The sequence below is a fragment of the Zingiber officinale genome, chromosome 5B (genome assembly GCF_018446385.1).
Source record: "Zingiber officinale cultivar Zhangliang chromosome 5B, Zo_v1.1, whole genome shotgun sequence".
NCBI lineage: Eukaryota > Viridiplantae > Streptophyta > Magnoliopsida > Zingiberales > Zingiberaceae > Zingiber > Zingiber officinale.
In genome coordinates this window covers 86,825,884-86,838,004 of record NC_055995.1, presented here as the reverse complement: position 1 = coordinate 86,838,004, position 12,121 = coordinate 86,825,884, and the positions used below count along the sequence as shown (strand labels likewise).

Genomic DNA, 12,121 nt, shown 5'->3' with positions numbered 1-12,121 from the left:
GTTTGGCCGCTCGGGAAAATGAAGAAAGAAGTAGTGTTCCTTCTAATGCTTATTGGAGGATAACATTTTATCAAAAAAGACCAAGCCCGCTCTGGCTTGAAACAAAGTCCCCGGCTCGGACAATTTAAGGTAATAAAAATAATGGAAGAGTCGAGGAGTCAAGAGAATGTCGCGTAGGTAGAACAAAACTATGATCCAGCACACAGTCTAAAGGAGTTTGGCAGCAGCTGATTAAGGAAAATATAAAAATATTTACAAACAGTGGAAAAAGGGATGAATGGGGAAACGAAGGCCGATGATAAATTGATCCTTAAAAAAACATAAAAAATCCACTGGTGGTGCATGTGGTCGGTCGTAAGCAGATGGAATGACAACCTGGTAATCAGATGTGAGGGGTAGGCGGATTTCAACTTTTCAATGTCATCCCCATTGAACCTGAACTCGGTGGAAATATACCAGAGCCTAGGAACGGGGATAGGGGGGTTCGAAGAACTAGTCATCGAAAATAACGGATTCGAGAAGGAGCAACGAATGGATTCGGATAAGGAAAGAGTGAAGAAACTTACAGCAAACGATCACTGGAGAAGAAGAAGAGATGAAGTGTCGTAGAGAAGTCTCAAAGAGGAAAGCATAAAGAATGAAGATGACGACGACGTGAAGTAAGGTTTATAAACCTCGCGACCTATCACCCAGAGCCATCCGATCTAGGGTTCGAAAAATCAGGAGAATATCCGGTTGTAGAATTTGAAAAGGTGTTTGTCACATCAACAGCGGATATCCACCTGTCACGTCAAACGTGTGGCGGTAGAAAGTGGGACACGTGGTGTTCAGCTATTGGAAGACATTAATGAGGCTTAATTAAAAAGTATGACCGCGTGCTCAACCATGATGATCAGAGATTTGCACGGTCTTCAAGAAATTTAGATGACGTTGGCTACCATGAAAGGACCCTCATCCGAGGGAGCATAGGGAAAGGAGAAATTTTGCAAGTATTGTTGCTCATCGCCCCGATTGACACAGAGAGTGGGTTATCATACAGTCGAGTGACCAATGCACCATCTGCCTTAGTCGGTATGATCTGGGAGGCAACTACAAACCTAGCCAACGAAATAAAGCCGAACAACGTATACATTTGTTTCGATCAAAAACCTGGGAGCGTATATGGTCCGATCAGACATGGAAACCACCAAAGACTCTACTGGTTCAGTCAGTCGGACTTGCAACTTCCTTAGACTAGACTTGAGGGGGGGCTTGTAATGCGGCGATATAGGGGGCCCGTCCGGCACGGGTCAACTGTCAAAGTGGAGTTCAAAGTCAAGGAGGTCAACACCAAGGTGTCAAAATGCTCGCCTACGGTGGTCGAGCAGAGGACCTTAGTAAGGTCGGTCGAGGCAATCAGTGTTCGATCAGGGCAATCAGTGTCCGACCGATTTAAGAATTGTCCGAGCTGACCACCCGTCTAGCTCGGGATAATACGGTAAGACGGATAAATGTTCAGTACAAATAGTAGGACGCTAAGGAAATCGAAGAGTTTGTCCGATGGGAGGGACATGCTACTACACCCAGTCAGCTTGTCCGATCAGGAGGGTCAAACTATTACACCCAGTCACCGCAAGGAAGAGCAGCTGAGGTCGATAGAGAGGAGAAGTCCCAGCTGAGTGGCTACCCCGCTCGGCCAAGCAGTGAGACCATTGTTATATCTCTTGACATCCTTTTGAGAGATAGTTCGTTAACACGAGGCATGGTCAATAGGCGGATCGTACGACGAAAGCTTCTACTGTCTTGTCAGGGATATGCATGCCCTGTTAATGTATGATGTCAGAGATGCTTTCCTGACAAGTCCTTTCATAGGACATATTAGAGAACGTGTCCATACCTCGAGGAGCGTATACGTCACATACCAAGGTTCTATATAAAGGGGGTCCAAGTACCGGTGGAGGTACGCGTCATTTACTATTTACGCTTACGTTACTGTTACTCCACTTTCCTTTACAATTCTAGTGACTGACTTAAGCGTCGGAGGACCAACGCCGGAGACCCCTTCCTTGGTTCGACACTGACGTTGCTTGTTTTGCATAGCGAGACGCGATCTACATCCAGTCAATGAAGTAACCACATCCTCAGCTTTTCACCTTTTTATTTCCGAACACGATCAATATATATACATAATCTATTTCATTAGGTATAAAATATTTGAAATCAAGTATATATATATATATATAGTTTAATTGGGTACAATTGTATAAAATTATGTACTGATAATGAATTAAATGAATGAATTGGTATGGATTAGGAAGTTAAAATAAATATTCTGTGACACAAGTAATGACAGTAAAATTAAAATTTTGTATGAGAATTTTAGGACAATTTATAATCATAAAGATTATATATTTACTTTGCAACGGATTTGTCAATGTTTCCAAAACGATTCTAAAAATATCAAAATGCAGTATTAAGATGAAAACGGTTTGAATTTTGTTAGAATTGTATTGAATTTGGATTGATTTAAATATAGGATTTAATAAGTTTTATTAGAGTTAAATTAAATTTTATTTTAAAAATTAATATATTTTTATATATCAATATCAGTAGAATAGCAATGAAGTATTTAAATAAAAGTAAAAAAATTATAAATAAAAAAATATTTAATCAGATTATTCAGTCATTTAATCATGATTAAGTTTGGATTTAAGATTTTTAAATTGTGTTCCGATCCGATTCAAATTATGATGTTTTTTAAATCTACTTTAACCCTACTATGCATTCGAATTGGCACTGACATTTTTCCTTGAACATAATAATACAAATGCATAGGAAACTAATAAATTTTATAATTTTTCAATAAGAAAAAAAGGTTATGCGATGAAGAATGGGCATTGGTGGAAATCTATAAATATGATGAATGGGCCTAATATGGGCTCATTTTATGATTATGGGCCTTAATGATGGGCTCAGATGGAAGGGTAAATAGGTCAAATTGCCTAAGGAGACAGCTCAAACCACGAACGCGAATCGGCTTTAACTTCTCGCGTGATAGTTACTCGATTGGGGTTTCATCCGAGTGCTGCCTTTGACATGGCCTCCATGGAGATGACGGCGCTCGCGGCTTCTCCCAGCGACGAACTCGAGCAGGCCAGCACCGAGCCGACCGTTGCCGGAACCGTTAACGATGCGTTGGATATTGACGGAGTTGGCGGAAAGCGAAAGAGGGACGAGGAGGCGGAGGAGAAAGGAGGGGAAGAAGAAAGTGCTCGGGACGCCGGCGATAGGGAGCCATACTGGAAAACGAGTCTTTGCTCGTTTTACAGAAGGAAGTCCGGTCGAGAGGGGTGTAGCCATGGAGACTCTTGCCGCTACGCACACGGCGAGGCGGAGCTCCGCCCTCGCCCGGATAAGACGTGGGACCCGACCTCAGAGCGGGCCAAGAAGATCCTTAGGGATGGCAATGATGGAAATGAGGATTCTTTGGCGCCCGAGGTCCAAGGCATGGCAGTTGATCTTACTTCGCTTGATAAATGCCTCATTGGTTTGCCCAGGAAATGGTCATCAGACAACCTGAAGAGCTTCCTCGATGGTCAGGTACAATGTTTTCTATAATCGCGTGTTGGATATTGCTATATTTTTTTCTTTCTTCTTGGAAAAAAGTTGGTCTTTTGATGCCAACAGTTGCTTCTCAATGTAGACACTAGAACGTAGACTTAGCATGGAAAATTGTTTTTTCGAGATGTGGCCTCTATATTGTTCAGTGGTATCACAGTTTATGGCTTAAAGCGTCAAGAATATTTTCTTGGTGGAAACCGGGCACATCACTGGCCGGAGGTTTCCATCTCTTCCTATAATCTAAAGGGTTTGCCTAAAATCAACTATTAATTCTCGATAATTGTACTTCCCTATTGCATTTCTTTGGGCTTTTTTTTACGTTTGACATTCCTACTGCTGCTTATGATGCTCGTTGCTCATGGTTTAATTGAATTATTTTACTTATCAAGTTTCTGAAATTACTTTTGTATTTTTATGCCAGGGAATTCTCTGTAAAACAGCTAAAAAGAAGAAGGGTATGAGTGTGGGTTTTGTGACATTTGACAATACGGAACAGCTAAAAAGGGCAATTGAGGTAGCTCATTTATTTTGAAAAATATCCCCCTCCCCCAAACTATATGTTCCTTTTGTCTCATGCTTTGCAAAACAATAGGTATTGAATGAGAACACTACATCTGGGCAAAAACAAATAAAAGTTGCAGATGCAAACCGCAGGTCTTATCAAATGAAAGTTGAAAAACAAATCCCTCCAAATCAAAATAAAGGGCAAGTTGTGAATGGGGAACTATGCACTAACTATACCATGCCTTCATACTCATTTGAGGCTGATGATTCAGTTGGAAAAGACACTACCATAGGGGAAGGTTTTGCTTCAGTGACAAAAACTGCACGTGATGTGGTTACTCCATCGGCTGATATACCGTATAGTGATCAGTTGGAACAGAAGATGAAAACTCTTACTCAAACACTTAAAAAACTTGTGAGTACTGGAGAGGCAGTATGCTCAAATTTTTTTTATCGCTTTTGTACTAATTTCACATTTTGTAAATATTCTTTTTACACTTCTGTCCATTTTTTTCCTCTTAAATGGTTGGAACTTCCTCTTGCAGACACGGAATGCACGCAAAGCTTGTCCTCCCTCTGTTTCTTTGCCAGAATGGATAATGAAATCTAGGGAAGCTGGTAAATTCCTTGTCTTATTGTATATATTTTCAGAGATTGATTACTCTACCCATTAATTTTTCATTTTCACGATGCAACTGCTGGAGGAAGATTTTGCTAGCTCATTGCATATGGTTTCACTATTCCTAATACTTGGCCCCAGACCTATTATTTATTGTCATTAAGTTGATGATTAATTCTGTTTAATTTTTGTAATCAGTATGTTGACTTATTTCTAATTCTAAGTATATGGTCTCCTTTGTTGGCTTATTTCTAATCAGGTTTGAATTTTCGCTGAGACTGCATAATTTCATGTGTTTATTATGTCCCTAAATCTGTGTGATATATCCACAATGTGCAAAGGTTTGGGCATGAACATTTTAAGTCAGTAGCAAACTAGGCCAAGGTTTTAGGAACCATGGCATACCATCTGGAATGCATTGGCCTGTAATAGGACTCGTACACCACTGCACTGGAAGTTTAACAGAAAGTATCCATCATACTTTCTGCACCAGTCCTGTGCTGTACAATCCATATTTGTCCAAGCAGCAGTCCTGTTCTGCTTTCTGCTCCCATATTATAAACCTGGTTGAGACCCATATTCAAATTTTAACAATGAGCTTATCTAGTTCCTTCTCTCAAATGCAACTAGTTATTATTCTTGCTAACAAGTGAATCATACCTTTTCTCAATCCAACGATATAATCATGATAGTATGAAATGACAGACCAAGAACTAATAAGTGGCTCCATTAATATGTGTAACCTATGATTTGTGTGAAACATGGAAAATTACAATATATCAATAGCTTGAATTACAAATTAAGATTACCTTGGCTCTAGATGACTCACCCAGTTTATGTAGGTTCTTTGTAAATCCAAGCAATCAAATGTTAGTAAGTTGTTAGATCTTTGATAAAGAGTTGGAAAGGAAGAAAAACAAGGTGACAAGAGAATGAATGCAAACACAAAAGGGAAAGTGCATATTAAAATAAAACTAATTAGTGTCATTTTCTCCTTGCTTAGCATTTCCCAAATTTCAATCAGATGTTTGGTGTTACTATGTGAGACCCTGAACCACATATCTCTGAATAGCTTTGGTCACATGTCTGTTTGACATGGCTGCTTACTCGTATTAATATAATGATAGAGAAATATGTGACTCAAAATGCGGAAGCTCAAACAGAAGCATGTCTAGCTAGTCATATGTATACCATTATGACAACCTTGAAATAACATTTTTGCACATTGGAGTGTGGGAATAATAAGGGTGGATCTTTTTCTCTCTGTCAGGTTTGGCAAATTCATTTCAACTTGAGACTAATGAAGTAAACAACCACCTTAAGAATAAAATAGGACATGTAGTTCCCTGTAACAGGTATCCTGTTTGTATTTGTACCTGTCAAATATCATAATGTAGTACAATAAAATTGTGACACACTATTTGAGAAACCTAGAATAATATCCCATAACATGGTTAAGTTAAAAGCCTAAAACTAATGGTTGGCTGTTGGTTCATCTAGTCTGAAAATTGATCACTAAATTCATTTTCTGTGTTTTTATGAGCCTAACTAATTGGACTTTGTTCTTATGGAACAATTTTCTCCAAACTCAAGGCTTGCTTCGTCAACTTAGTAAATTGAGACACAAGGTATTCCCTAATTTTGGCTTTTGAGTATCTTTACCATAATGATATGTTAAATCTAAGACAAAAATGTGAAGTTTTTAACTTCTCCTTTCATTTGTTCACTTCATCAAATGGCATTGTAGTGAAAGCTTTAGTTGCTTGACAAGGAGTTGGACAACTAAACATTTTTCAGTGGGAGCCAACCAACCATACTGTGCATGAGGGATTAAATTTCTTTTGATCGGCATCATCAATATGCAAGAGAAACTGCAGCTTGAATCTCAAACTTATACAAGAATAAATGCATCCATTTGGTTTCGGCCGTAGGATGTTATTACAGAACCTTGGAATCAATTTTATCTGAATGTTGGATTTTGAATGGAATTGACAATCTATATTATAAACTAAAGAGACACTTCAAGTATAATTTTAGTAGTGATACGGTAGTGATACCTATTCTGTGCATTTTTTCATAAGATTTGAATAATCTAACAATCCCTTTTTCACACATCTGAAATTATCTTTTTTACACTCAAAATGTATAGGTGGTCTTCCTTGCAAACTTGAGGGCATATTGGAATCACCGTTAACCAATGGGTATCGGAACAAATGCGAGTTTTCAGTTGGTTACTCATTGCATGGTAAACCAACTGTTGGCTTTATGGTTGGAAGTTTCAGGTTTGTCAAGATTATTTTTTGTATAGATAGCTCCTTGCCCATCCTGCAATTGTTGCTTTTTATAATGTGGTCACAGGGAGGGGATAACAGCAATTGAAGAACCTATCAACTGCCCAAATGTGTCTAGAATATCCTATGAATTTGCTTTGGCCTTTCAGGAGTTTCTACAGTCATCAGCATTGCCTGTATGGAACAGAATTGAGAATAAAGGATTTTGGCGTCAGTTTACAGTAAATTCATTTTTTTCTTGTTGATATATGCTCCTTCCTCTCTTTATCTTGCTTCAGCATAAAAGTATCTTTTTCGGAGGGAAAAAAACTATAGAAATGTTGATTAATGAGCACGTTTTTAGGTTCGGGAAGGAAGGAAATCCAGCCAGGTGACCACTAACAAAGTTGCAGAAATTGAGATTGCAGAGGTCATGTTAATAATTCAGGTTTGAACTACAAGAAAAGGTTACAATTTCGTAGATTTTGAAGAAAAGTTGCTCATGTTAATAATGCAGGTTTGAACTACAAGAAAAGGTTACAATATCGTAGATTTTGAAGAAAAGTTGCTTTTGTCTTTGTATGATGTGCCTAAGGGGCATTTAGTTACTTGCAATCAATAGTATTTGCAAATAGCTATTTCAGGCAAATGATGCTTTGCAACTATGTTGTTTGATTGTTTATGAATGTCATATATCTTTCTAATGATAATTCTAAAGTGATTACAAATGCAAGTAAACTATAAGCCAATCTCTTTAGTATACTTGTAAAACAATTTATATTTTTATATTATTCTAAATTTATACAAGTTGCTGGGTTTCATGTCAGCAGCAGCATTTACAGCTTTTAAGGCCCAAGTGTGAATGGGTTTGCAGCTTGCAAACCATTCAATGACAGCCAGCAACTTTCAAATAATTCATTTGCTGTTGATGTTATCGGCAAGTACTTTACTGACATGAAACAACCATTATGTGTATATATGTCTGTTTATGAATAAATGGATAGGACCAATATTCTTGATATTGGAACTTGGGGCAGTATCGACCTTGATAATTTTTCAGTATGATTCATAATAAGTACTTGTCATAATTAACCACTGACAGATAAAGATCTGTTTATTCAAACTTATGTAGGTTTGCTCAACTGATGTGGATGAAGAAGTAATGAAAAATGACTTTCAGAGAATGGTCCAGACACTTGTACTTGGAGCAGCTGCTTGTTCTCCTCCACTTCCTCTCACAGTAATAGTTGTCCAGGTATGTTGTTAACAATCCCAATTTTCCTGGTTGTAGATGCCAAGTTTGGCTAAAATTTAGGTGAAGTCATGTTTTGGTCTGTGTGCCCTGTTGGTTTTTTCTGCTCTAGCTGGTCATATATTTATGCTTCTATAATCATTTTAACTCCCATCAGGATTATCAAGGGATATCAAATGCCGCTCCTGCTGATTGCCCTTTGATCCCATTGATGATACCAAAAGTAGAACCAATTCCATCAGATGATAAACATGCAATTGAAGCAAGAATTCATGATTATATAAGCAATCTCTGCTTCTCCATATCACCCACAGCTTTTTTCCAAGTTAGACTCAGTTTCATCTATATTTCTATTCTTATTGCCCAATTGAGTAAGTTGGTTCATCACTCACTAGGATACAGGTTAACACTCTTGCTGCAGAGAGATTGTACTCACTGGCTGGTGATTGGGCTGATCTCAATAGAGACACATTACTTTTTGACATATGCTGTGGGACAGGAACAATTGGACTCACCTTAGCCCACCGTGTTGGCATGGTAATTCCATGATATTTCACTATGATGTTGGAGTTTATACATTTCTTTGAGTCATAATATTGTGAAGGTAGCAGGCTAACACTATTTGTGTGTGTATCTGCTGCTAAACTATTGCATTTTGCATAAAATGTTGGGAAATTTTTTATTCAAGTACATTAAAATATTGGGAAAGTACTCTAAAATTATGATGAGTTTGAGATTTGGTAAACATAGAATAATTATGCTAAAGAATATTGATAGAAAATATTGATCCCCATGAGTTTTGTGTTTCTAATAATTCTTTGGTTCTTTGTGCCTTTTGTTGCTCATATCTAGTATATGTTGAAGATGTTTTTTTTTCAATTAGAAAACTAAATTGTATTTTAAACTTTTAAGTTTATCATTGGAGAAAACATAAACTTCCATGCATGTGCAAAGTTGCACAGATAACAGGAAGATTAAAGAGGTAAAATGATAAGTTTTCATTCATTCACATTCTCTAAACCCACAAAGAAATCTAGTTCTATTATGATAGTATTTGCAAGGCTCTTCATATCTTGAATCTTTTGTATTCAATACTTAAAATATTTAATTAATAAGACTATAACTTTTTTCATTGGCTATACGATGCACAGCTGGATTTAAAATACTTGGGCATGGCATACTTGAAAAGAAAAATTGCAGCATGTCTTTTATTCATGTTAGTGTTTGTTTGCTTGAATGGATATATAGTTTTGCATAAAGCTCAATGGAGGGATACTAAATATTGGGAAAAATGCAGCTTGATGATGCCAAATCTTTCTTTTTCTTAAATTTCCACTACTTTACTGCTGTTGTAGATGAATACACTATGAGAATCTTATACATATAAATCAAATCATCATAGGTTGTCGGTATTGAAATGAATGCATCAGCAGTTTCAGATGCACAAAGAAATGCAATGATTAATGGCATAACGAATTGCAGGTTTGTCTGCAGCAAGGTTTGTTTAGTTCCATTTTACTTGCTTCTATACTAATGGAAGTTTTGAAATTGTTTTTATTTGTGTCTATTCTGCATCCTAGACCACTGTATATTTAGCTCACTTGCTTTTGAATAATGCATTATCGAGATTCAAGATAATTATATCCTACAATAGACTGATAAGTTTGGATCTTTTAGTTAAGGTGGAAAAGGCAATGTATAAGTGAGTCTACTGAATTAATTCAAGTTGTTCATTTTTTTTTTTCATTATCAACATACTATTAAATTATTTTGACATTCTGTCGTTACAAATAAGAGCTATTTATGCTATAACACAATTGGAGACAAAATGTAACTTGGTTCTTTGATTTCTTTTCTTTTTTCTTTTTCATTATTAACATACTATTAAATTATTTTGACATTCTGTCGTTACAAATAAGAGCAATTTATGGTATAACACAATTGAAGACAAAATGTAACTTGGTTCTTTGATTTCTTTTTTTTTCTTCTTTTTCCAAGTCTTTGTGAGATTTTTTTTAATCCAATGATTCCCTCTGGAACTTGATATCCACTTTGGATCCGATCATGCATGGTTCAGTATGCGAAGGCTTGGTCAGGCGTCAGTGTTTTCTTTGTTACTTGTGTTACCACAACAAATCCTATCTATAATTTTATGACTCTATCACATTTTCCATCTATATTGCTATAGTGTCAAGTACAGTTTAACCAAAATTCCCTACTAAATTAAAAAAAAACAGATGTCTTGTGAATTGGTTTTGAATTGCAGCATCTATTTACTTTCTTGAAACTCCTGAAAACCCTTGGGGTTTGTGTTTCAAATCAATCTAGAATATGAATTTACCATGGTGTCTTACAGTAAGAAAATTGTATAAAACCCAGCTGATGCTTATGAACCTTTTTAATTCATATCGGATCCATCTTGGGAATTTGCCAGGCAGAGGATATAATGGGGGCCTTACTGAAGGAGTATCTTGATGTTCCAGAGCATAATGGCAGTATTTCTGGGATCAGTTGTAAAGGTAAGCATGACTACTTAATTACACAGTAGAACTTGTATTGAGGTTCATTACAAGTATATTTCTTGATATTCTTTTAGTCAAATCAGTCAAGGATGAGATACTCTCATGTACAGGAAATGGTAATATTAAAAATTCAGAATTCAGCACTATCCCAGCTGATGTTGATGACATAACATTTAAAACAGGTGTAGAAGGCTCTGTTGAGGAAAAAATAAAGGATGATTCAGTGGCATCTGAAGGTCCAGATGAGGATTTAAATGACTCTTCTGAAGGAAACTGCTCAACAGATCATAGCGATCTTACCAGGAATGATCAAGTTTGCAAAACGATGAATCTGCACATCTGCACTTCTAAAGACAAGGATGGAGCAGATATACCTCAATTTAAGAATGTTGTTGCTATTGTTGATCCACCACGAGTTGGACTTCATCCTGTTGTAAGTTGTTCTACTTTCATTACAAGTCTTACATGTTGACAGATAATGTCCAATGTCCATCAGTTTCTTTCCTTCTCTACAGACTGAGCAAGTACAAAATCCTCTACTCGGCAATAAATATATTTCCAGCTTCATTTTTCTTACCTTCCATTATTTTGAACTATCTTACAGTTCAATGCTAAAAAGCCTCAGTTTGCCTGCTTAAAAATCAGCTTGTTTTATCCTGAAAAATTGCTCCATGTAAAAATTGAAAGCATGGCTCTTGATCAACTTCTTGTCGCAGACAGTAAAAAACTGATATCTTCATTTGGATTTTCAGGTGATCAAATCTCTAAGGACTCATCCACGCATAAGGCGACTTGTGTATGACATCTCTTCTGCTATTATCTTCACAAATGTTCTATTTCCCCCAGCTCATAGTCAATGTAACTGAAGTATTTTTATGTTCGCTTTTGCCTGCCAACAGCTATATCTCTTGTAATCCCGAAAGTTTGGTCGCTAATGCCATTGAGCTTTGCACTCCAACTGCCGATGAGCCAGAGAAAGCAAAAGGCAATAGAGGATGGCGGAAAATGAGTAGTGCCGGCCTTGCCCGGCATCGGACTAAATCAATGCCCAAGTCAGAGCCATTCCGCCCAGTCAGGGTGATGGCAGTGGATATGTTTCCGCATACTCCCCACTGTGAGATGGTGATGCTTCTTGAGCGCTAAACATGTTTTCTTACAGAAATTTCTCATTCTACATTGTAGAGTTATGTTGTTTGATTTAGTAGGCTAAATTATAACCAGAGGTGGTTTCCATCAATGAGTTTTTGCAAGTAGTCGAGTAGCTCTTGCAGTATTCTCTGATTAAGATGTACACTGTTACATTAGATGCCTTTGTTTAATTCAAGCATAGCTCTGATTTTGTCTCCAGCTTAAA

The 12,121-nt window shown here is 37.1% G+C and overlaps 1 protein-coding gene across 1 annotated transcript; it reads left to right on the top strand.

The window, feature by feature from the left end:
• The first annotated feature begins 3,025 nt into the window (after nucleotides 1-3,025).
• Nucleotides 3,026-12,121, top strand: LOC121984830 (zinc finger CCCH domain-containing protein 24-like). The gene is made up of 15 exons (XM_042537972.1): nucleotides 3,026-3,579; nucleotides 4,022-4,114; nucleotides 4,193-4,519; nucleotides 4,650-4,722; nucleotides 6,873-7,005; nucleotides 7,082-7,235; nucleotides 7,358-7,441; nucleotides 8,126-8,248; nucleotides 8,403-8,570; nucleotides 8,648-8,782; nucleotides 9,648-9,743; nucleotides 10,680-10,764; nucleotides 10,950-11,200; nucleotides 11,520-11,563; nucleotides 11,667-12,121. Exons 1-15 carry the CDS (start codon nucleotides 3,076-3,078, stop codon nucleotides 11,908-11,910), a joined length of 2,514 nt encoding a protein of 837 aa, XP_042393906.1. The 5' UTR covers nucleotides 3,026-3,075; the 3' UTR covers nucleotides 11,911-12,121.